The sequence below is a fragment of the Cyprinus carpio genome, chromosome B16 (genome assembly GCF_018340385.1).
Source record: "Cyprinus carpio isolate SPL01 chromosome B16, ASM1834038v1, whole genome shotgun sequence".
NCBI lineage: Eukaryota > Metazoa > Chordata > Actinopteri > Cypriniformes > Cyprinidae > Cyprinus > Cyprinus carpio.
This window is the reverse complement of record NC_056612.1, coordinates 22,425,949-22,450,620: the sequence shown is the minus strand read 5'-3', so window position 1 is coordinate 22,450,620 and position 24,672 is coordinate 22,425,949. Positions and strand designations below refer to the sequence as shown.

Genomic DNA, 24,672 nt, shown 5'->3' with positions numbered 1-24,672 from the left:
TACTGCCAGCCACAGCAATCTAAGACCGCAGCTCCTTACTATGCACCTCAGCTGCTTTTGGAAATGTCTTTTTTTTTTTTTTTTTTCTTTTTTTTTTTATAAAAATGCATTTTTTTTATAGCATTGCTGAAAACACATCTGCCTCAATTTTTTTTTTTTTTTTTTTTTTTTTTTTTTTTTATTCTCTCTCTCTCTCTTTCTCTCTTGGGGAGTTGGTGTTATTAGTGAATTGGTTTTGTCCCCACTCCCCTTATTACGTCCATGCGCCAAGGTGAAACACACCGCCACAGCTTTCACTCGCAGGCTAAAGTTAGATTTACCCATTATCTCCTGCATCAGAATCAGCCTCCAAAGCTGGGAGCTCCAAATAAGTGATGTGAGCAGCACCTGCTGCCTCGGTTAGTGTCTGTAGAGTGGAACATCACTCCTCACCTCGGGTGACTGGTGCTGAGGATCTGCTTCATCACTGGATGAGGCTGCAGTTTTCAGTGGCACTGCAGATGTGCTATATTTAATCGCTAAGTTGGGACGGCTGTGGTGTCTAAATGGGGCGAACAGCTGTTGGCTGGCCAGATCTCAGTTACTCAAGTATTTTTAAAAGTCCTGAGTTGGACACATCATCTGTTCGTATGCGCCTGCACAGCTCCCTACTGACACACACACACACACACACACACACACACACACACACATGCAGGACAGCAATGTGATATATGAGAAGCAAACAGAGAACAAGTATTAAAAAAAAAAAGTAGATCAATAACAAATCAGTTGCTCACTATACAGCACAACAACAGTAATGTACACAATGTGCAATATTACAGTGAACTGAACTGTAAACCTACATTCAACGATGAATACCCTTCTAAACCTGTTTCACCCACTTTTACAGACTCAGCAAGAAATCAGATCAAACTTGGTCTTATTGACTCAGCAAGAAATCAGATCAAACTTGGTCTGATTTGACCCCAGCCCCAAAGCATGCTGGGTTACCAGCAGTTCCACATTATGCCAAAGTTTAGAGGTACTAAACCCATCCCCAACAATAAACCTAAACCAAACCAAAATAAACATAATAATAAAAACTCTATGGATCAGGATATGAAACAGACCAAATAGAGAGAGAAAGAAAAAAATATTAAATGTTTATTTTGTCATAATTATTCATTTTCTCGAAACCCGTTACAAATGTGTCTGTTCAAAGGTGACTGTTTAATAATTAAAACATGTAATACTTTTTTCAGCTATATGAAACGATTTGATAGAATGTTAAAATAATTTGTGTTTGTACATATTTTGCATGAAAAGGTTTAAAAAAAATTTTAACTATAATGTATTTCTTTTATGCAATGCCTAATGAAGATTAAAAAGACAAAATGTAAATAAATAAAAAAATACACATATAAAAAACTTTAAATGTCCCTTTATTTCAAACTTATATTTTGACAGTACATAAGGTAGTGGAAAAGTTCTTCCAAGGTCAAAGTTCATAGGGGAAAAAAACAAAAGAAGAAGTTCATAGGAAGAAGTAGTAGATGGTGAGTTTCCCTTTATTTTAAAAAGCTGGTTTCAATCAGTTTACATGTACATATATGCTTGGTGTTACATTGTTTAAAGTTTATGTGATAGATTTTGGAAGCATATATTTATACTGTTATTTATAATATCTTGTTTCCCTTTATTTTAAAATTTTTATAATATGTAAATTGTATCTAAATATATATATATATATATATATATAAACAATGATAGATTTTGGAAGCATATATTTATACTGTTATTTATAATATCTGGCTTGCGCAGAGTAAAAAGTAATAGGTACTAGGTGTTATAAAATGAATATGCTATTTGTACTAACAGTAAAATATTTGCGCAGTTGTGAGTGAAACTAACGAAAAGGGCCTTTGCCAACAAGGTTGAATTGAACTATTTGAATTCAGTGAAATCAGACGTTGGCAAAGATTTTTGTGCATTTAAAGGTCTTGATAAGTGATGAGGTTGTCAGAACAGGATGTTTTGACCTTTTATGTAGCATTTGCATCACTGTACAGCTCAGCAGAGCAATAATTGCTTAGCAAAACTGACTGGTAAAAAGTGATCAAATGTGATGCAGCAGATGTGAGGGTTTGTGCTGCAGAAATATGGAGAACTGATGCTGCTAAAACTATTTAAAGTTCCTCATAAGTTATTCATAAGTTCGGAAGCATGACTACTGACTGGTATTAGCGTCACATGACCGTCCTTAAGAACTGAAGAACTGTGGGAACCGGCCCGCAATCCTAATGCCCGTATCTCGCATGACTTCCAGCGCCAGCCCTTGATTGTGCTTTATGAACACAGTTTAAGGCACAGACACCACAAGAGGATCTGCTGTCCCGAGGCAGTGTAAGGGAAGCTGATTTAGTATCTCTCCCGCAGATTATCCCCAAAGTGGGGAGACGCCACTTAACGGCTGCAGGGAATACAGTGTGTGTGTGCATGTATTGAAATCCTCTCTGACTCTCTAAGCTCCTCCAGTCCAGTTCTGCTGCTTGGGGCGGGCCCAGCAAAGCACTCTGGGATTTCCTTCGAGTTAAGAGTTGAGCAGAGTTAAAAAAGTGGCGAAGTTGGAGGATGATAGTTGCAGTAATAATGAGATTAGCGAGTGTGTGTTGGAGAAAAATGACTTCTCACGGAAAGCGGATCTCCACTAAGTGGGCCTTGGTGGTGTTCCTTGACAGATGTTTTCAGTTTTTGAATAAAGACAGGCAATGTTAGCGTGTGTGTAAAGAGCAGGACTGGTGTTAACGGGGGGCTCACACTGAGGAAACGCTGAGGAAAGAGCATGTGAGATGTGCATTGTTTAAAGGTTAGTGGTGAGGCCAGGCGTTCCTCTGATGATAACAGTCCATTGAGAAGGCCATTGCCAGACTGACTCTTTTCTTATTACATCTGTCCTTCCTGCCTTTCTGGAGGATATCTCTTCTCCTGCTCTGGGAGGTGAGCTGTATGGAGTTTTGGTGTGTGTCTTTACCTTTAGAGTTCAATAAAGTCAGACAGTAACTGGTGCTGACATTCCTGTGTTTGTAGTCTGTGGAAAAACATGAATTGTTATATAGATTTTACTGTTTACATAAATATATGTGACCCTGGACAACAAAACATAAGGCTCATAATGGTCAATTTTTTGAAATTTGAAAATCGCCTTTAAAATTGTCCAAATTAAGCCCTTAGCAATGCATACTACTTAAGTTTTGATCCATTTACGGTAGGAAATTTACAAAATATCTTCATGGAACATGATCTTTACTTAATATCCTAATGATTTTTGGCATAAAAGAAAAATAGATAATTTTGACCCATATTGTTGGCTTTTGCTACAAATATACCCGTGCTACTTAAGACTTAAGTTTTGTGGTTCAGGGTCACATGTAAATTAGTTACTTATATTTCCAACAAATTTAAATTAGTGTTATTTTAGTATCAAGATGAATAGTTGCAAAAAGGTGGAAAATTTCCAGTAAATTTCAGAAACATTCCAGACATTTTGGAAACTTTCCAGGTTTTTTGGGGGGAATATTCCATGGATTTTTGGAAAGTTTCCAGAAATTTTCCACCTATTTGCAACCCTACTTTTTATTAATGTTTTGAATCACTTTTTATATTTTATATTTAATATTTATTTAAAGATTTAGTAATTTTGTTGTGTTTTGTAATTTTTAAAAAATATTTTTTGTGTATATTTACATTTTTATATATTTACTTAAATAGAGATTATAACCCTTAGTTTACTGAATTAATCATGATTTACTGTCAAAAATATATTTTAACATTATATTTTACAATTTGCATTTAACTATAATGTATTTTTCTAGTTTTCTTTCCCCTTTAAATACATTTAGTAATACATTTGCACTTGAAGGTTAAACAAAATGTATTTTAAACCTAAAAATGTATATATACAAAAATATAGAAAATATGCAAAAATATAGAAAAAAATAGTTTCCTTGTGCTGCACTACTGTACAACAAACAGCCTCTATGTCTACACAGATGCTGTCTACCAAGATAGCTTAAGTAAGTAGCCTTTGCCAACAAGTTTGGCTATTTGCACTTTGTGTAAACAGACAGAGCATATTTAATCAGCATTTCTCTTGCATAAATTTCTTTACTGAGTTTGTTGCACTGCATTCTGGGACTGCCTTATCCATGAAAGATACATGTGATGCTGACTTTGGCTGAAACTGTGTCATTTAACATCATGATTTTGCTGGCTGAGGACTGCTTTGTTGTTGAGTTTTAGTTTTTTTTTTTTTCCTTTAGAAATTCTAAATGGATTCAAAAATTAAACAATCATACAATATAAATGAAGCGAAAGTATTGATTAAAAATAATTATTCATATGAGTTGCTCATTATGGCCCAAAAACAGATGCATGCAAAGAAACAAAAACACTCACACACTCTCCTCTCCAGCCCACATCAGACCCACCAAAAATAAATAAAGAAAACATAACGAGGCCATGAAAAGTAAATCAAAAGATCAAAATCCCCTTCTCAAATAAAAGATGAGAAGAAATCAATAAGCATAAAGTGAGCTTTAGATTTTTCATCTGAGCCTTAAACACAATTTCTCTCGTTTGTTTGGCTTTTTCTCGCAATATTGCAATGAACATTGTCCAGAAGAAGGGAACTCACAATTTTTTAAATCTCTATTATTTTTCCTAGGTGAGATAAAATATTAAACTTATCTGCTTCTGAGCTAAACCTGTATTCAGATTCATAAAAAAGAATATTAAAACACATCTTAAAACGACTGCCTTCAAATCAGTGTAATACTGTATAAGTATTGTTTATATTCTGTTATGATAGTTTGAATTACTTTTATTTTTGTTTTCAGTTTTTTTTTTAATTTCTGTGATTTTGTGTGCTTTTCTCATTTTTATTAGTTTTTGTATAACTATTTTTATTGCTTTAATTGATTTAATCTATTAAAACTGAGTAATTTTAGTATTTCAACTTTTCAGTAGTATTTCATTTCAGATGATTTTTTTAATTATTTTTATCTGAGGTCAATTTCTTTATTTCATTTCAGGTTCATTTCAGTTAATTCAAATTAATAACAATACTGCTTTGAATGGGGTTTGAATGATCAGATCACAAAAATATTTAGGACCAAAATATGTCTAAATGATCAGATTACTTAAAACAAATCTTAAGACTAGTTAAAAATTGTCTCATTGTTTCTATGTTTAAGTAATTTTATGCATCCAAAATAAATGGTTTCCTGTGCTAAGAAAGATCAACTTCTGAGAAATAAAATGTTCCTCTGGGGGAGATCTGGATGTTCTCTGATGAGCTGCAGTCTCCAGGTTCAACATCAAGTAGGTAAAATTGCTCTGATTTTAGATTCTAACACATCCTTACCATTAAGAACCGCCTCTGAGGCTGTTGTAAAGAAAACTTGCGCAACGAGAAAGAGAGAGTGTAAAGTGAGAGCGAAAAACACACAGAAACGTTTCATCTGCAGAGGACACAGGGTCTCAAGCACTGTGAAGCACATGTTCATTAGTGCTATTTTTTTTGTCTCTCTTTCTCTCTGGAATTGAGTATGTCTTAGTAAGGCCCATTAAAAACAGGCTAATGGTTATTACTCTGCTCCCCCATTATCAGCCGACGTTCATTTTTTTGTTTATCTTGTTCCACTGTATTGAGTACATGTTCTATAGAAATGCACCAGATTAAACTGCCAATTCATTCCTCATAATTCTTTGGCGAGAATTAAATTGCTTTTAGAATAATAATAGGGCTTGTGTGTTGCACTCTTTGGGAGTATCTTTGTAATTTTTCACTTCCACAGAGGAACCGCTTCTGTCGGCTAGCTGTAGAACATCTTCTGGGGCTGCGTTCTGTGTATAGAGTATCGAGAGAGTTTGTTTCTTATAAAGTCTAGAGACGTTTGAGTGCCTGAGGTTTTTAGTGTTGAGAATGTGGTAGGAGCAGTGATGTTTTAGTATGTGTTGTGTGTGTGGTGTGTGGAGTGTTGTTTTAGTATTATTTTTTTTTGTTTTTTGATGTTAAATTTTTTTTATATAATTATAAATAGTTTTCATTTTAAAACTATTAAATCTAATAGTTTTATATTTAGTTAACAATAACAACATTGTTCTGGAAGTCTTTTAGAGGTTGGAGACTATTGGAGAGTTTTGGAATATGACTATATTGTGATCTAAGAGGTCACACTATAGTCCCCTCCCCCCATACTATAGAAGTAAATGGGAACCAGAAAAGGTTTGGTTATACCGACATTCTTCAAAATATCTTTTTTTATGTTCCACAGAAGAAAGAAACTCATACAAGTTTGGAGTAAATGTGAACTATCCCTTTAAAAAAACAAATGCATGCTGCTTGTTCCACATCACCCCCAACACTGTCAAATGGAAACAGTCTTATTGGTATGAGCTTTCAGAGTGAAGAACTGGACTGGGTGTTTATGGTAAATTTTGTTTGTGTACATGGGCACATTAATAATCTCAGTGGGATCTGATGAGAAGGATGTGTGGCCTTCTCTCAAAGCAGGTTTAGCCAGGAATCTGCTTCCTCTCCTGCTCCGAGATGAAAGATTGATTGGCAGATGAAGAGACTGGCAGTGTGGTGGCCTCACAACAGCGTCATGCTAAGCTCTCTGACTTTGGTGGCAGATGAGTTTGTTTTTCCCTCTGCTTTCTCTCTCTCAGGGCACACCAGCCGAGCAAGTCCCCATATCAAATATTAAGCCAAGCACATTTCAAAATTCATTGTTTCGTTTTGAGTTCACGCTATCTCGACTTAACGGTATAGTAAATGTTCTCATTTGGGCCAACTTGGGCTGGTTGGTGAAAATCGCTCAGAAATTGGGTATCGGTTTGATGTGAGATAAAAGGCAGTGATAATCATGTCCCAGTGCCCATGGCATGAGGGAGGTGGTTTTGTGTCCTGTTGCTTAGAAACAGTGGGCTGAGAAAATGAGTTGCCATTGTAACGTTGAGGCCGAAAAGATTGGCAAGACCACCGAATGCATTCAGCCATTCAGTGAGATTGCTACTATGAGAATGACATTATTTAGCAGCCTTTCTGCTTTTGTGCTTCAGAGTTTGTGGCTTTGTGCTTCTACAGAACACACACAGAGGAAAGGGAGGTGGGTCTTCACAAATATGATTTCTTTGAATATAATTAAATCTGCACTACACTGGATGGTCTACTAATGTTCATGCATCAGTTAGCAAGCAAGAAAAAAAAGAGAGAGCATTTTTTTTTTCTGATTAATTGTAAACCGCTGCCTGTAAGTAAAAATCATTTACTAAATCAATTAATTAATGAACAAGTCATTGAATCATTTGCTCAACCAATTCAATTAAAAACAATGATTCATTTAGCGTCAAAACAAGTTTTTTTGTTGTATTCGTTTAATTGTTTAATTAATTGATTTGTTTTTTAAACCGATTTGTTTTAATCAAATGCTCTATAATTAGGTTTTATATAAATTGGTTTTATAGTGAGTAATTGTATTGTTGGGATAGTAAAGTGTCTGGATGACCACTTTGAAATCTCACTGGAGGTCATTTGGGTACTTTTTGCCTACTGTTTTATGAATATTATAGACATAATACTCTTTTCACATACTGCTTTTTTGTCTACTATATGATTGTACATATTCAGATGCAGTCAGACAATTGACACAGATTCATTTTCCACTGTGTGTTGCTGTGGCTTTTGGATGTAATTATGTTGGCTGAGCAAAAATAAACAATCTAATTTACACTAATATGTCTAAAATGTAAGTAACTCAATTATTAAAGTGCTGTATAAAAGCAATATTACACATAAACATGATTATTGTTGTACTTTAACTGCACATAAATGTAGTTTTTAACACTATACTATTGCCCTGGCATTATTTTACAAAATATATATTACTTAAATCAATAAATAATAATAATAAATATTTGCTGTGATTTTCCATGTATCTGTTGTTCTATACTTTTATGTTCCAACACTATAAATGTGAGAAGGTCCAAAAACATCTGCACTCTTTTTGTGTTATTGCTTGATTCTAAATAACTGAATATTGGTTACTTGTTGATTATTTATATGCAAGGTAAATGATGTTCCGTTTCCCTGTGTAAACATCAAATAAAACTAAAGCAAAGATAACCAACCTCTCATTTTAGAAGTCCAGCACACGCCACTGCTGTCAGAATCACGTCTTCAAGCATAAGAGGTGTTGTGGTTACTCAGGGAGATTGCACGCCTGTCACGTAGTATCGCCTGCTTATAAATTTAAGTAAGTGAATAACAGCGTGTGAGCGAGGGTGCTGTGTGTGTGTCTCACCCGGTGGCCTGGAAAAGCATTTTCACTCCAGTGAATCCGTCGTGACAACAGGTATTAGGGTATGATTTGCCACTGAGCTTAATGGAGCTTAAAGAAAGTGGCCCTGAGCTTCTCTCCTGTCTGTCCCTCCCATCACATCACAAGAGTGTTCGTGAAGGCTGGTGTCACCTTGATATCAATGACCTGCCACTATGCATAGAGGATTTAGGACTGTGTGGAGCTGAGGTGATGCCTCGCAAACACAAGTCCAGCACAAGTTCTGTTTGTCTCTGTCTGTTGGGTTCTCATATTATTTTTTTTTTTATTGGTACTGTGTTCTTTCTTTAGGTCACAGGTCATGAGCCGATATGGTGATTGTGGAAGGAAGGAGAGAGAGAGAAGGAAGGTACACTGGATTAGAGTAAGGTCACCAGAGAAAGAGGTCACAGTCACAAAGACAAACACAAGATTTCAGGTGCAAACCCTCTTAAAGGATATAAGTTTAGGCAAAATTGAAAATGGTCATTTACTCATATTATTCCAAACTTGTGTGAGTTTCACATTTATGGTATTTTAAGAATGTCTAAACTGCATTTAAAATTTCTGAGGAATTAATGCGGACTGGATAAATAAATAAATAAGTTATCCATACCACTTATTTGCTATATATTGGGGCATTATTAAGTTTTCTGAAGGCATACACTGAAAAAAAAATAGTAAATTTGATAAATAATCAGAAAGAAACAGTAAGTAACACAATTTACTTGAACAGAAATGAAGTAGAAAGCCTAAAACAGTATTTTATTGAAAAGTGTAAACTGTGGGGAAAAAAGGGGGTACAATTTACTCTGAACGTGCAAGAAAATTTCACAAATATTTACAAGGAATAGCTAGTAACACATTGAATTTAACTTGAAATTTTAACATTAGAAAAACTGAAATAGTAAAACTTTTTTCATATTTGAATGGTATTTGAAAGCTACTGCAGAGGGAAATATTTTCAATAATTCTATCATCATTTGTCTATTCCTCAGACAAATCTATTGAAGACAAAAACGTACTAAAAGACAAAAACTCGCTATACTGTATGTAAAAAGTATTTTTCACAGTTCTCTTTCATCATTTTGGAGCTTAAAAGCTTGGACAACACAAAGGTGAGCATATGATAACAGATTTTTCATTTTTGGTTGAACTCTCCCTTTAGGTGAAGAGGTCAGTGCTGTTATCATGAGATGATGAGGGTGCAATCTGTGACTGCATTGATCTCAGCAATGGTAAAAAAGCCTCCATATGTTGTCCAATTATCAGGAACCGTTGGATGAATGTCTGTACCTCCACAGACAGGACATGTGAAATCCCTCAGAGACTGTTCTGTGAGTCATTACCCATCAGCACAAAGATCACACATGCTTTCTGCCTCAACTGGTAAAGGTTAACAGTGGTGTCTCATGTCACTCTGTGGCTTTACGTCAGGGAGGAGGAGGTATAGGAGGCTTTTGTCTTTAATCGTCAAAGACAAACTTTCTATTCACCGACCATTACGTCTACACCCAATCCCATTCCAGCCATACTCTACTCAAAGCTGTCATTTAAAAAAAAATCATGGCCTGTTTTGTCCAATTTGAGCCCATGAATGGAGACTCCCTTGTGTTTTGTTGAGGAGATCTTGGGTGCTAGACATACAATGACATGGTTTAGCTTGGAAACAAGCCAGCTTCTCATGACATATTATGTGTCTTTCAGATATATGCTCTGCATAAACACAGTCTGACACTGTCAAACATGTCCAACAAAGCAGTTAATGTCTATGTAATGGCCATCTTTTAACATGGGATTTAGAGACTCTCTGAGAGATTTCTTCCTGGCATTGATGGAAGAGATCAGCCGTGCACCAGATGTGATAAATTTTCCCGGGTTTCCCGTTTTAGCGTGGTGTTCAAGAGCGCCAGGGTTGGTTGTTTTCTTTTGTTACCCAATGACACGCTGTCATGTAAAACGGAATATAAAACATTCCTATTAAGGAAACGAGCGATTAAACATGAAAAGGCTTGGATGGCTCTCTGTTATAAATTAATAATTCCGAAATCCTTTTCCCCTCACTCCGTGTCTCTAGGTGTCAGCCTTAATGACTAGCTTTAAAAAAGATATGCCTACCGCGTACATCTCTGCAGATGAGCGGTCATCGCGGCATTGTGCCTTAAAATTGCTTGTCATAAATTACCCCTCCCTGCATTCGCCCGCAGCACTTGATGTCTTGAATTCGGGCCATTTTGCAAGCTGTATTCAAGCATGAACTTCAATTTGCTTTTCATAAAGGGATTACACAGCCACTATTGTCACTCTTCACCACATGTACCTTTCACTCATGAAGCACAATTGCGTTCTGATTTCCCAGCAACTGGTGTGGGCCCCTGATGTCGTTCCTCGCCCCTGCCTTTAGATTCATCCCATTTCGGCAGGACGTCTGAAGCAATAGCAGATAAAGATGAATACAGGGATGAGGTTATAGAGGTTGACAGGAGGAGTGAGCGAGAGAAGATAGCAAAATCATTATGAGAACTTATGAGTCTTTATGGTTTGTATGTGGAAGGTTAACTGTGCTAGCATGTGCTGTGAGAACATTCCTGGAGTACATAAAGTCAGTCATGAGATATTTGCACACCTGGTATCTATAGGTATTTTCGTGATCTATCACCCCATTGTGATGCAAAGTGCTTAAAGGATGGAGACTTAAGTCAAGCGTTCTGATTCATCCAGATTTAAGCACTGCCAGCTGTGTTTCTCAAGACGATTGACCAGAGTCTATTATCCTTGGTAGGTCAAAGTGGGATCTCGGTGATGAGACACACTCCATTTCACCAACTCATTGCCTCTAATTTACAGTACGTTTTCTAACTTTAGCACTATTTGCTCTGATATAAATCTTAAGTGGACACAAAAGGGCTATTGAGTGAAGCATTTGAGTACATTATTTTACAGGGATTAGTCCAGGACCTAATGGAAACCAAAGAGATGTTAAAATAAAAACAGTTTGTTAAACATAATATTGTCTTATTTCCTCTCTTCTATGTTCTGTTTATTCTTTTCTCGTTCCATCTCACCATGACTCTTCTTGTCTCAGTGTCACCTGTTCTTTTTTTGTCTCTTGATGTATCATTTCATCCAGTCTAATCTTTTTTCTTCTTGCCTGACCCATCTATTCTTCTTGACTCTTCTCTTGTCTCCTCCCCATATCTTCACATCTCTTTGTATCTCTCTTTTTTCTCAACTTAATTCAATTAATCTTATTTTAACTGCTCTGTTCTTTCAACTTGTATCGTTTAATGTCTCTCTCAGTGTGTTCCTATTTGTTCTTCTTGTTCTCTTCTTATCTGATCTCACTGTCATCTCGTGACTTCTCTCTCAATTGCTCTTCTCTTCTCTTCTCTTCTCTTCTCTTCTCTTCTCTTCTCTTCTCTTCTCTTCTCTTCTCTTCTCTTCTCTAATGAGAAGGCCTGAGGCTCATGCTGGAGGCCAGTAGGCCAACAGGCACGTCACGGCAACTGTGCAACTTTGGACTAACAAGCTGTATGCTTGTCACAGACAACCCCACCTGAAGTGAACTGCTGTAAGCCGAGCAGCATTCACGAGTGTGTGTGTGTGTGTGTGTGTGTGTGTGGGTCGAGCCGGGCTCTGAGTGTCAGCTGATGTTTCACATTAAGGCCACACAGAGACACAAGCCCCCCTCAACCCCCTCAAACTGTCACATGGCAATCTGAGAGCAATCAGACCCAGTGAAGGCCACATGTTCTCCTTGAGCACCAGCGCTGCGCTTGTCTTCCTGTTGCAGGTACAAGCTGACAGCCACAAACGCTGCCTGATTAGCCAGCTTCCTCCAGGTTTTTCCTTTACCTCAGGGCTAAATAATGGCAGTGCTTGGAAATAATTACTCACAATGAGTGAGGTGCCAGCACAAAGCTTTAATATCTCTGTCCTTCACTACCATGTTTTTCCACTAACACTCACACAGGTCCACGGCCATTTAATCTCATTGGCCTTAATGGTACTCCGCAGAAACGTCAGTCAAGTGAGTTGCTGGGTGCCGGGAGTCAGCTGAAGATGGCTTTGCAGTGCAGGGAGACATAAAGAAGGGGGAGAATTGTTATTGTTTGTTTACTTTCCAGTGGCATGCATTTGGATGGATTTATTCAGTGAGCTGACCACAGGCTAAAGGTGATTTATTTGGATTATTCCCAGACTCCCTCATCGGGACTCTGACTGACAAACAGGGAGAGAAGTCAACTTTAATACTACTTAAGCCAGGTTGTCTTATGAACCTGCACTTTTTTTTCCACTCCTCTGTCCTCTCGGGCTTAATATAGTACCAGTGAGTGTGCTACAGCAGAAAGAGCTTGAAAACTTATCACAAAACTAACTCAACCTTGCTCTCAGGATAGCTTTCCAGAGATTTCTCTCTGAGGGTTCTTTGTGTGTCTGGGGTTCATAGGTTTACAGATGTTGGCTATTTTCTTTTCAAAAAGGTCATAGTCAAGTGTGGTTGACATGGGTTCTGACAATTTCTTTTGAAGGAAGAGTTTACCCCAAAATGAAAATACTATTATTATTGACTCTCAGCAACAGATAATGTGTGTATATCTCTGAAGTTTGTTTATTTATACTGCATATACACTACTTTTCAAAAATTTGGGGTTGATAAGATCTTTATAAGTAATATAAGATAATTTACTGTTTTTAAATGATGTCTCTTATGCACACCCAGGTTGTATTTATTTGATCAAAAATGAATAGTAAAAATAGTATTATTTTTAAACATTATTACAACTTAAAGGGATACTCCACCCCAAAATGAAAATTTTGTCATTAATCACCTACCCCCATGTCATTCCAAACCCGTAAAAGCTCCGTTCGTCTTCAGAACACAATTTAAGATTTTTTGGATGAAAACCGGGAGGCTTGTGACTGTCCCATAGACTGCCAAGTAATTAAAAGTGTCAAGGTCCATAAAAGGTATGAAAAGCGTTGTCAGAATACTCCATCTGCCATCAGACGTGCAATCTGGGTTATATGAAGTGACAGGAACCCTTTTTGTAAGCGAAGACAACAAAAATAACGACTTTATTCAACAATACCTTTGTCAACAGTCTCCTCTGTCTCTCTCCATATCATCGTATGCTGCGTATACTCTTCTGTATCATCCGCGCCACAAGGATGCGCTGTTTTTACGTATTTACATTTACATTTTGTCATTTAGCAGATGCTTTTATCCAAAGCTACATACAAATGAGGACAATTGAAGCAATCAAAATCAACAAAAGAGCAATGAAATACAAGTGCTATAACAAGTCTCCGTTAGCTTAAACGCAGTACACGTAGCAAGGGCTTTTAAATAATATAATAAATAAAAAGAAAACAGATTTTAGCTAGTGTTAGAGGTCTTTTTTTGCTTTTGTTAATTGTATAATAAATGAAAACAGATAGAATACAAAAAGATTAGAAAGCTAGTTAGATTTTTTTTTTTTTTTTTTTTAAGAATAGAATGGTAAGGTATTTAGCTTTGATTTGAAAGAAAACAGCTTTTACGGGTTTGGAACTACATGGGGATAAGTGATTAATGACAAAATTTTCATTTTGGGGTGGAGTATCCCTTTAAAATAACTATTTTAGATTTTTAATACATTTTAAAATGCTATTTATTAATGTGAAGGCAAAGCAGAATTTACAGCAGCCATTACTTCAGTCTTCAAGTGTCACACGATCCTGCAGAAATATGTTTTTCTGGATTTTTTGATTATTAGAAAAATCAAAAGAGCAGCATTTCTAAAAATAAAATACCAAGTAAAATAAAATTATATATATATATATATATATGTATAAAACATTATAAATGTCATTTTTGACAAAGTTAATGCGTCCTTGATAAATGAAAGTACTAATTTATTAAAAATCTCACTGACCCTAAACTTTTGAATGGTAGTATAAAACACCAAAGCATAATTTTTATTACATTTTGAATTCAGTTTGGGTCTGTTATTCATATATTGACTGGATGATTTTTGTGGTACTATTTTGGTGGCTTATTCAACATGACAATGAGCACATAATGTCAGTATCTTAATATTTGAGTGAACTAGTCCTAATTGAAGAAGCTAACTGGCTTTTCAGCCAGTTATTTCTTCATATGTTGAAATATTATAACTTCATCTGTCACCCAATTCCTTGCTCTAACCTTAAAATTGCACTACTTCAACCCAAAATTGCAAAAAAAAAAAAAAAAAAAAAAAAAAAAAACATGATGATTTTACACCTATTTCTTAAACCATATCCTCAACCGCAGCTTTTAACCTTAGGGTCATTCATAAAATCTCATCATGAGATGAGTTAAATCTAATCTCCATTCACTGGGTTTTGCATCTCTACAGGCATCACCACATTAATTGTGCTTCACAGCAATATTAAAACTCATAGTTGATGTCTGTGTTTGTATTTGCTGCTTTGTGTTTGTATTGTACAAGGTTATACCTAGTTATTGGTGTTCCTGCATTAATGTGCTTTTATTGCAGTGGCCTCCTTTATTTGTGCCGGCTTTGTTTTCTGCAGCCATCTCTGTACTATGAACTCTGTTTTTGTCATCTTTTTAAACAAAATTATAATCAAGGGAAGATGTGGACTCACGAGTAACAGAGAAATACAAAACCCATAGAGCAAACAAATCCCTCTTTGATGGTGTTTGAAAATAGTCAGGTGCTCCATTTTTGTCGCAGATGTAAAGAGGAGATGATGGTGCCCTGAAAAAGGGGCAGAGAGCACGTGTCTGCTTGAGAAGTGTGAGAGGAGCGAGTGAGTCACACAAAAGCTTATTTGTGGATGTCGCAGCAACAATGCAGCCATGAGTGTATTCAGGCATACAGGGATGCACAGAGACAGCTTGTTTGTGAACCGAAAATGAGACTACCCACATTCTACGAACACCAAACCGTACATGACTCCAGGCTCTCTGCGATGCTTTGTTAAACCCACATAGTCATAAGGCTTTATAATTAGCCATTCCTCCAAGACAAAAAGCGAGCCGTTCTTGTTTTTGCCCCCGACCTTTGAGGTGTTTTTTTTCCAAGTTGCTGTTGTCATAGCACTTGTCAGGAGTTTTTTCTATGCTGTTGCATTTCAGACTGACATAAAAACAAATGGAGGACATCAGTTTGCTTCAAAACAGTGGCTAATGTGGCTCTTCCTTTCAGAGCTTGGAGAATAACCCTGTTCTGTTATCTAGGTTACATGCAAGCACATCATCTTCATTCATTAGACCACAATAACATCAGTCCTACTTCAGATTGTAAAACGTCAGCTCTAAATAAAACCTGGTGTTATGTTCATTAATCTGTGCATACATTTTATTGCTTTGTTCAAAAACCTAGTGAAATGCCTACCTATACAGCATTTTAAAAATACATTCAGTGATATTTTTTTTGTTCGATATGGTTAAAAATGCACTTTTCAGTCAGCCATAATTTATTACATTTTAGCAAAATATTCAGTATAAAAGGATGGTTATCAAATGTGTAGTAGTATTCATTATGATTTTTCTTTTATGAGGGAAAATTTACTTCATCATAGCATCACAGGCACCTTCAAGACAAAAAAATGGGCAACAAAATACCCAGTTTTGTCAATTCTGAAAAACATTTCAAAAACAAAAAATTAAAGATTGTGGATGAAGTCAAGAGAAATGTTGGTTGTAAAAAGAGTTGAGAAAGATTGTTTTAATGTTTTTGAAAGAGGTCTCTTATGCTCGCCAAGGATGCATTTATTTATATAAAAAATACAGTAAAACAGTAATATTCATTTATTTTTCATATTGTAATATATTATAAATTCCAAAAATATTTTTTTGTGGAAACTGTAATACATTTTTCAGGATGCTTTTATGAATAGAAAGTTCAAAAGAACAGCATTTATTTAAAATGGAAATCTTTTGCAACATTATGAATGCCTTTAATGTCACTGTGATTGCTTAATAAGAGTATAATTGTTTAGCTTGCTAACATACACCAGAGAAAAGAAGTGGTAGTAGCATCATTAAAAAGAACAAAGAGAGAAATAAGTCCCTCACTTTGTCATTGATGTAAATGCTATTCAGATATGTCTGTGATTTTGAATAAGGCATGAATGCATTTTTATACACCTCTGTTAATTGTCACATTCCTTCCAACAATAGTGAAAGTTTTTAATTTTTTAAGTGATTCCTCAGAGCTCAGAGAGGGTCTGAGCCCATGAGGGGAATTGCCTGGGATCCGCCACAGGTACAACAGATGATCATTTGTCTCAGATGATACACTCTGTCACAAATGGTTAAGCATTAACTGGTTTCAAAGGGGCTTCTAAATGGAGCGGACAGAATTAGAAGGTGCTTTCATTGATTGCAATCAGAGGGACTTGGGGGGAGATTGCTGGCACTCTAAATGGAGGAGACACTGTGGAGAAATGGTTTGGAGGTTCAGGGAGGGTAAGGCGCTGTTCGGAGAACAGCGTGCGTGTGGCTCGGAGAGAAAAACAACACTGATTATCCATAAGACGTGAGGCAGGGCGCTGATGGCAGAGCTGCCGGAGGCCTGATTGAGTGATTTACGTGGCTGGCGGCCAGAGAGATGGAAGTGCATGCTGGGCACAGGTGGCACGTTTAGAGTTTAGAATGTGCGTGGCTCAGCACAGCAACCTCTTCTGGCCATCGATGGAACTGGAAGTTGGTTTGTTGGTCTCCCAATCTGATCGAGTTGGTTTGTTGACTTGTTTTAGAATGGAAAAACTGTTAAACAGCATCAGCTTGGCCAAACTTGGAGACCATTTTAAACTATCCTTCTTAATGTTGATATGATACAGATACAGTTTGAGGTTTTTCACTCTTAATCACTCCTTTAAGGTTAAACCAAATTATTAAATTACATATGAATGCCATGCAAGCTGCTTTGAATACAATTATCTGTCAGATGCATGAAATGTAAATGTAATGTATGTACACTACCATTCTGAAGTTTGGGATTTTTCCTCTTATGTTCATCAAGGCATTTATTGAATCAAAAATATAGGAACAACACAAAAATTGTGAAATTTCTATTTTCTACTGTTTTCTATTTTGATATATTTTAAAATTTAATTTATTCCTCTGATGATAAAAAAATTATCATAAACTTTTCATATACAAGGAATTCAGTCTAAATACATTTTAGGGCTTACTACTGACAAACAGGATCTCAGTCAAACAAGATTAAAACCCTTCACTATGAAAGTGAGAAATATTCCACTCTGCCCCAACAGCTCATATGAAGGTATAAGGATAAGGGGTAAGGGGCTCTGCTCTCCTAAGGCTGAATTCCAGAAACGCCCCTGGTTTAGTCCAAAGTGATGTTGATTGAAGTGAAAGGAAAGCTGCTGTCACAGGCAGAGGGCTGGAGTGTAAATCTGTTGAGAGGAGCTGAGAGGTAAGGACACATGCATTAGGACAAGACAAGCTGTCCCTCCATTGGGGGATGGAGACAGAGAGTGATGTTCAACCATGGGAGATTGATGAGCTGTCTCTACTCTAGCAATTGCATAGGTCACAGGAGAAGAACGGTGTCATTCTCTTTCTCTCTGTTTCTGACGCTCTTTCTCTATCATGCTTCTCTCTTTCAGTTCAACTAAGCATAATCTTTCACACAAACATATCTACCTGTCAGTCCTAGTCCTCAAAGAGCACAGTAGATATCCTTCATATACAGTGTCACTTGTTTAATGTAGAGCAAATAATCTTCTGTATAATTTTTGGATATAATTCTCTCCAGACTTCCATTGACCAGACAAACAAGGAGTCTTGGCCTAAACTTGTACATGTTTTGGAGACAATGTTTCATAGTTTAACTGGTTTGGATACTCAAAACAAGTTTTGGCTGGTTAGCCCCTGCAGGTGGATCTTAATACAGGCTAATTTTCATTCCTTATATTTTAATTGCCTGTAATTTGCACATAATGATCAAGAACCTTTTTTAAAAAAGCCAACTGTAAGGTAAAAGTGTAGAAAGTTGTAACGAGCACACATTTCCACAAGAGAGAAGAATGCAGATGCAGTAATGATGGGATGAAGCCCGAGGAGGAAAAAAAGCCAGGAGATGGATTTGGAAATGACAGAGAAGTGCTGGTAGGAGGACGATGTGACAGAGAGAAGCAGCTCTGGAGACTCTGATTTAAGATGTTATCACTAGAGTTGCGGGGACGGGCCCAGGGACCGTCCCACACGCCTGCCTTTCTGTCAGCGAGCATATGAGGAACCAGTCAGCAATCTGATACACCAGACAGGAGAACAGAGACCGATTCTGTGCACACAGAGAGGAGATGGACGAGCAGGGCTACTCTCGCTGTTGAATAATTCTTTCTCTGTCTGTGATACAGCAGGGGCGGAGGCAAAAGAAATCCACCTGGTATTCATTTGACTGTCAGTTCTCAGATTAAAGAGAGAGTGCATGAGGGATGGAAAGAGGAGAGAGAGAGAGTACAGATGGAAATGAGAAGGAAACAAGCCAGTGATGGCAAGAGAGAGAATTCCTGTCAGTTCTGGTGACCTTTGATGGAGAAACTCAAGGTTTGCGAGATTGCCGTCTTTCCCTCTCCATTCCTGTCACTTTTTCCACAGAGAGGCATGCCAAAATATGATGAAAGACTGGCGTGAGTGGCTGTGACATGACATTCGACACTGTCAACTCGAAACCCATTTTGCTGTCACACGCACACACTGCCTCTTGGGGTAAATTGCTATAATTTGTGTTATGCTTCTCAAAGAGAGGTGGTGAGGAGGAGGCGGGCTGCTGTGGGGGCTTTCATGCTTAAACAAGTCTATTTGACTTTAGAGAAATGTGCAGGTGATTGCTTTAACCCATTTAAAGCGTGCGCACATCTTTCAGCTGTAGCTTTCTGAGGGCACCGCAGCATTCAGATGGTTCTTTCTCCCTAAAATCAAGCAAAGACATTTCAAATAAGGAAATTGAGGTAGTATTAACATATTTCTGAGAGGTTATGTCATGTCATATCTTGTATATACAGTATTCCATATTGTGGGAATGATTAGGGTAGAGGAATGACAAGGTGAGGCATATGTTGAGCTGATGGGAATGAGGATAAATATTCCCATGTGTGAATCTTTTGTTTTTCCACCTTGCCTCATCTTTGGCACTGCACTCATTCATCACAATTGACAAAGGTTGAGCGCACATCTGAGCGCAATATGGACACGTGCACAGCACTGTACCATCATACGAGATTGTCTCTCAGGAGACATTAAAGGCATTACTAGTTCACCCAAAAGTCAGAATTTGGTCATTGTTTACTCTTCATTGTATCATTTCAAACTCACTTTCATTGTTTGTAAAAGAGAAGTGGGGCTGGGTATCAAAACACATTTCCCGATTCAACATACTATCTCTGTATTTAAAAAATTTATTTAGTTGCCACTTGTAGTACAATTGAAACATACACATACACTCAAGTGTACTACAAGTGGGAACTAAATACATTAATCCATATAAATTTGAAAACACATCTTTTCAACATCTTTTTCTCTACATTATGGCCTTTCATAAACACTTAGATGGTATTTTTGTCCAGCAGTCTTATGTATATAAATTTCAAAAACAAGTTTTCACAAAACCTCTGTTTTCAAATGTATCCGGATAAATGATTCTCCCAAAAAGATTCAGCCTATAAGAGTCAAACATTCTCCAAAGCTTCTCCTTTTGTGTTCAACTGAACAAAGAAAATCATACAGGTTTGGAACTATAGTATTGTATATGTAAATGTGTTTTTAATAAAGAAAAGCCTTGACAATTTTATATTTCTGCAGCAACAATTAAATGAAAATGACTTTAAAACTCTGAAATTGACAACAATTTTCTTTGTGCCCATTTACAGATGTCCAATGTACATTTGCAGATCCACACAGAGCAAAGGGTCCATAATAGTTCCACTCATATTAGTTACTTTCATTTCCATTTGAAAAGCGTTTCGATTTGAAAAACACTCTTACATAACAAAAGAAAGAGACTGGAATCGGGCCCATACTATTAATCTCCTTACCTTGACAATATGGATAATACATGCAGTATGTGCTCATTATGCATTTCTATTATGGAACGCCATGGAATACCCAGCATTTACAAACTCGCACTAATTATCAAACTGAAAAGGAAAAATTAAATGTGGTTTAATAGGAAATAATTATGATTAGCAGTGTGCAATCGCAAACTGACCTCATGCCAAAAAAAAAAAAAAAAAAGCATTTTGTTTGCTATACAAAATGGTTCCATTTATTAACATAAGGAATAAAATATTCTCTAGCTCGGTTCTAGGATGTTTGTTGTCACTGGCTGTTTGTTTTGATCTCACCTGTCTGTGTGTGTTCATTGTGCCTCAAACAGAATCCATCAGCCAGATGACACTGAGTGAAGTGTGATGTAATGGATTCTACCAGCAAGGCTGCTAAAGCTAACCAACCAAACCTTGATCCCCTGTCTTTCAGAGGCAATATGCAGTAACTATGCCAACACTGAAGAAAGAAAACTGGCTTTAAAGTTTTTGATTCAGTTCATATCAAATTTCACACTCCATTATCTTTGGATATGAGAAGAGTTGAGCTAAAGCTGCCTGTCACAGGACAGATAAGGGTCTAAAAGACCTGTTGTGGCCAGTTACATAAACTGCATAGACTAGTCTCATAAATCATATAATTTTGACTGGTCATAACCTTTTAAATAATTTACATAAAACATAAAATGGCCTAATTTGAATCTGAAAACTATAAGACCCCCTGCATAACTGCCACTTGGTCAGACTGGTTCTTAAGACACAGCAGAGTAGCTGTGTTTATGCAACAGCTGTGATTTCATCATAATTCACTTGCAGAAAATGTGTAGTTGTGACGTTTTGCCTTTTGTAGGGCAGTGATAACTCACTGCATGCACTTGACAAAGGTTGTGTTTTGCACATCAATCTTTGAGTGAAGGGGGCATTTGGAAAATGTTCTCAGTTATAAAATAAAATGTTCTACATGTCCATAGTGTTCTGGGAAGTTTTTATGAATTAAGCATTACTCTGTTACACGTTGCAGTCCAGTCAATTGATTGCTTTTCTGTTGTGTCTCAAAAGAATGAAATGCACTGATATGTGATATCTAATATACACTATTTTAAAATAACGTGCTCTTTAATAACAAACTTTACGAGTACATCATGTGTGCACCATGCATACATTTTATGTGTGATATATTTGTAAGTAATATACTGGTAAGATTGTTTAAATGTTTTTCAAAGAAAGTCTCATATCAAGGCTGCATTTATTTGAGTAAAAATAAAGAACGTTAATACTGTGAAATATTATTACAATTTAAAATAACTGTTTTCTATTTGAATGTTTTAAAATGTAATTTATTCCTGTGATGCCAGAGCTGAATTTTCAGCACCATTACTCCTGTTTTCAGTGTCACATGCTTCTTCAGAAATCATTCTAATATACTAATTTAATATTGAAGAAGTATGTCTTCACATTTTCAATGTTAAAAACAACTAGGCCTACTTTTTGTGGAAACTCATGAGAATTAAGGATTCTTACTTTTTCAGGATAAAATTTCTAGTCTCTTTCAAAAACCTTCCTCGCCCCAAACTTTTGAACGGTAGTGTAGTCGTTTAAAAACTGCAATTATTCCAAAACCTTTCAACAATTTAAACTGCTTCCATGCACACGTTACTCACTTGGTGACTGGTGAAAGCTGCATATTTATTTAAATTTAGTAGGAGGGTCTATACCTCTAGTCCAACCCTTCCGTCACTGTTATTGGCTATCATTTTGAAGGCGGGGCCTCGGGTACCACATGGAGATGCTGTGTATCGGTGGATGCGGGAACGAGTGAGAGTAGCCTGTGGTTGAATGATGCCGGTCGAGGAGCTACACACAAAACACTGACATCTTGCATTGAAAATTTAAAGTTCAGATAGCGTGCAAATAGTTTATTTATCTTATTCATTTGTGGTTAGGGCTACATTTGTAGCATGTTATTGATTCATAAGGGATAAAAGTCAGATTTTAAGGACAGACAGCTGTGGCAGAATTGATGGAATAATGAGGGCGCATTTACGGAATCCGACTTTTTTCATATTTCCTACCGCATGTTTTTTTATTCTTTTTCTCGCAATTTCTAATGTGCATTCGGCTGTTTTTTATGGACACATTGAGGAAGGCGCACCTCCTGGAACTGTTGTCGCTGGCTTTCTTTTTCCTCTGGGAGACAAATGCAAAGAATTAAACTTGGCTGGACTTAAAACCGTTTTGACAGGGGAGGACTCGTCTGATTTTTCACTTGATTATTTGGACAACGCAGGATTCGTTTTAAAAACCACCAAAACTTTTGACAGGGAATCCAAATCGAGCCGTACAGTGAGCGCGCGCTTGCCGCGCTGCAGTAAGACAGCCGAAGAAGTGTCAGTTAAGATCGAGATACTTGATAAAAACAACAATAAGCGACACTTTAACTTAACAACTGACAGGATAGAGATTCTTACCGATGTTAAAAGCCGAGTTAGGAAGCCAAGAACCGTTTCTGAAGAAGTATCCTACACCGTTACAGTTTCTGAAGATGTGAAAGTCGGAGACTTGATCTTTACGGTACCGGACCAGAAGTTCGAGAAGAAATGGTTCGAGGTGGTTTCGGACGGAAACTCACCGGTCCAGATGGAAAGAGACTCCGGACGCGTGTACTTAGCGTATCGTTTGATGTCAGCAGCCGAGGTCATGGTCAAAATCCACAACATGAGAGGTATTTTATATATAGCCTACGGCCTTTTTAAATTCACAGTTTACGCGTTCATTTGTATGTTTAAGGGTAGCCTAGTTCCCCCAAAATGCAAATTCTGCCGTAATTCACCCACTATTATGTTGCTCAAAAGCTGTACTGACTTTCTCTCTGCTGTATAACAGAATGACGTGAATAGAGACTAACAGCCTCAGTCACCATTCACTTTCATTGCATCTTTTTCCGTACAATGAAAGTAAATGGTGACTGAGTCTCCGTAACGTCTCCGTTAGTGTTCTGCAGATGAAACTGTCAATTTATGAAAGAATTTGCATTTTTAGTGAACTATTCCTTTAAGTTCGCATATTAATCTGCAGTTATGATTTAAAAACTGAGCGCTAAGGAGTGGGTAGCTATCATCTCAGACCCTCGATATTTCCATCAAAAGTTATTTGCATTTCCATTGCGCCTCACAGTTTTACTGAAATCACAGCATACATTTCCGACATGTGATAGTTTTATTTCATTTATTTCATTTGGGGACATGTACTGTTAATTTTAAACTGAAGCTTCACCTTAATATAATACCACACTCAAAAAAAAAAATGCACTGCATTCATGAGAGGCAGCATATGTGATGTTTAATGCAATATGTTATGTCTTCTTTTGATATAAATGACATGTATGCATTTGGCCGACTCCTTTATCTGAAGCAATTTATATTGTATTCAATTTGGAATCAAACCCATGACACTGGCATTACTAGTGCCATGCACTGCTAATTGAGCTACAGGAACCATATAAATTCATTGAAGGAATTTGTTAGGTTGTCAAGTTTGTTTAGTTCCACTTGTGGGATGTTTGTCCTCATGGTTTGGTAATCAGGTAAACAAATATTAGAGTAGTGGCTTGGTTTAAGTGACAAGCTCAAGCTTCAGAAGTATGGTCAGATCCCATTAAAATGTTTTCTTTAAAAAAAAAAATCGTACTGAAATCATCAAAGAAATGGTGAAACTGGAGCAAAGGAACAATCTGTGATTGGTACATCTCTGACTGTAATACACCAAGGCACTTTGCCGGGTAACTCAGCTTAAATTATTGTGAAACAGATACATTAGGACATGTTGACTAAACTCAAATGAGCTCACTCGGTATCATCAAGTAACTGGGTTTAAGTGAACATAAATGTTATGGAGAAAGTCTTCTAATTATGACTGTGAGTTTAGCTTAAGTGGTTGAGGTCATGCAGGTCTGATTTCGCTAATCAGAGCTCTAAAAGCAAACCTTTATTCAACTGTTTGTTTGGGATAATTAGTGATATTTATTCACCTGGAAGTCACCAGACAGCACATGTGGTCTCAAATACCTTCGCTGGGGCAGGATGTGTAGTTGACGTTGGGGGATATAAATGTTTGTTTTTGCAAGCGAAGGTCCCCGTCCATCACCTGAATACACCATTGGAGTTGTTTGTGACTCTGATTGAGGTCATCTCAGTGATTGTTTGACCGAGTGAATTCAGCGATCGGATGAATATTCCTCTTG

The 24,672-nt window shown here is 36.9% G+C and overlaps 1 protein-coding gene across 3 annotated transcripts in view; it reads left to right on the top strand.

The window, feature by feature from the left end:
* Positions 1 to 1,488: 1,488 nt before the first annotated feature.
* The window catches only part of LOC109106509 (neural-cadherin-like), a 140,389-nt gene continuing 117,205 nt past the window's right edge, over positions 1,489 to 24,672 (top strand). The window contains exons 1-2 of one of the 3 annotated variants that reach the window (XM_042741493.1): positions 1,489 to 1,538; positions 8,676 to 8,802. Coding sequence is in view for 1 of the 3 variants with exons in the window: in XM_042741491.1 (XP_042597425.1) it covers positions 22,461 to 23,154 (694 nt within the window). In the remaining 2 variants the exon portion in view is untranslated. Of the gene's footprint in view, positions 1,539 to 8,675; positions 8,803 to 22,231; positions 23,155 to 24,672 lie in introns of those variants that run through there. The other 2 variants (XM_042741494.1, XM_042741491.1) reach the window with 2 other exon arrangements.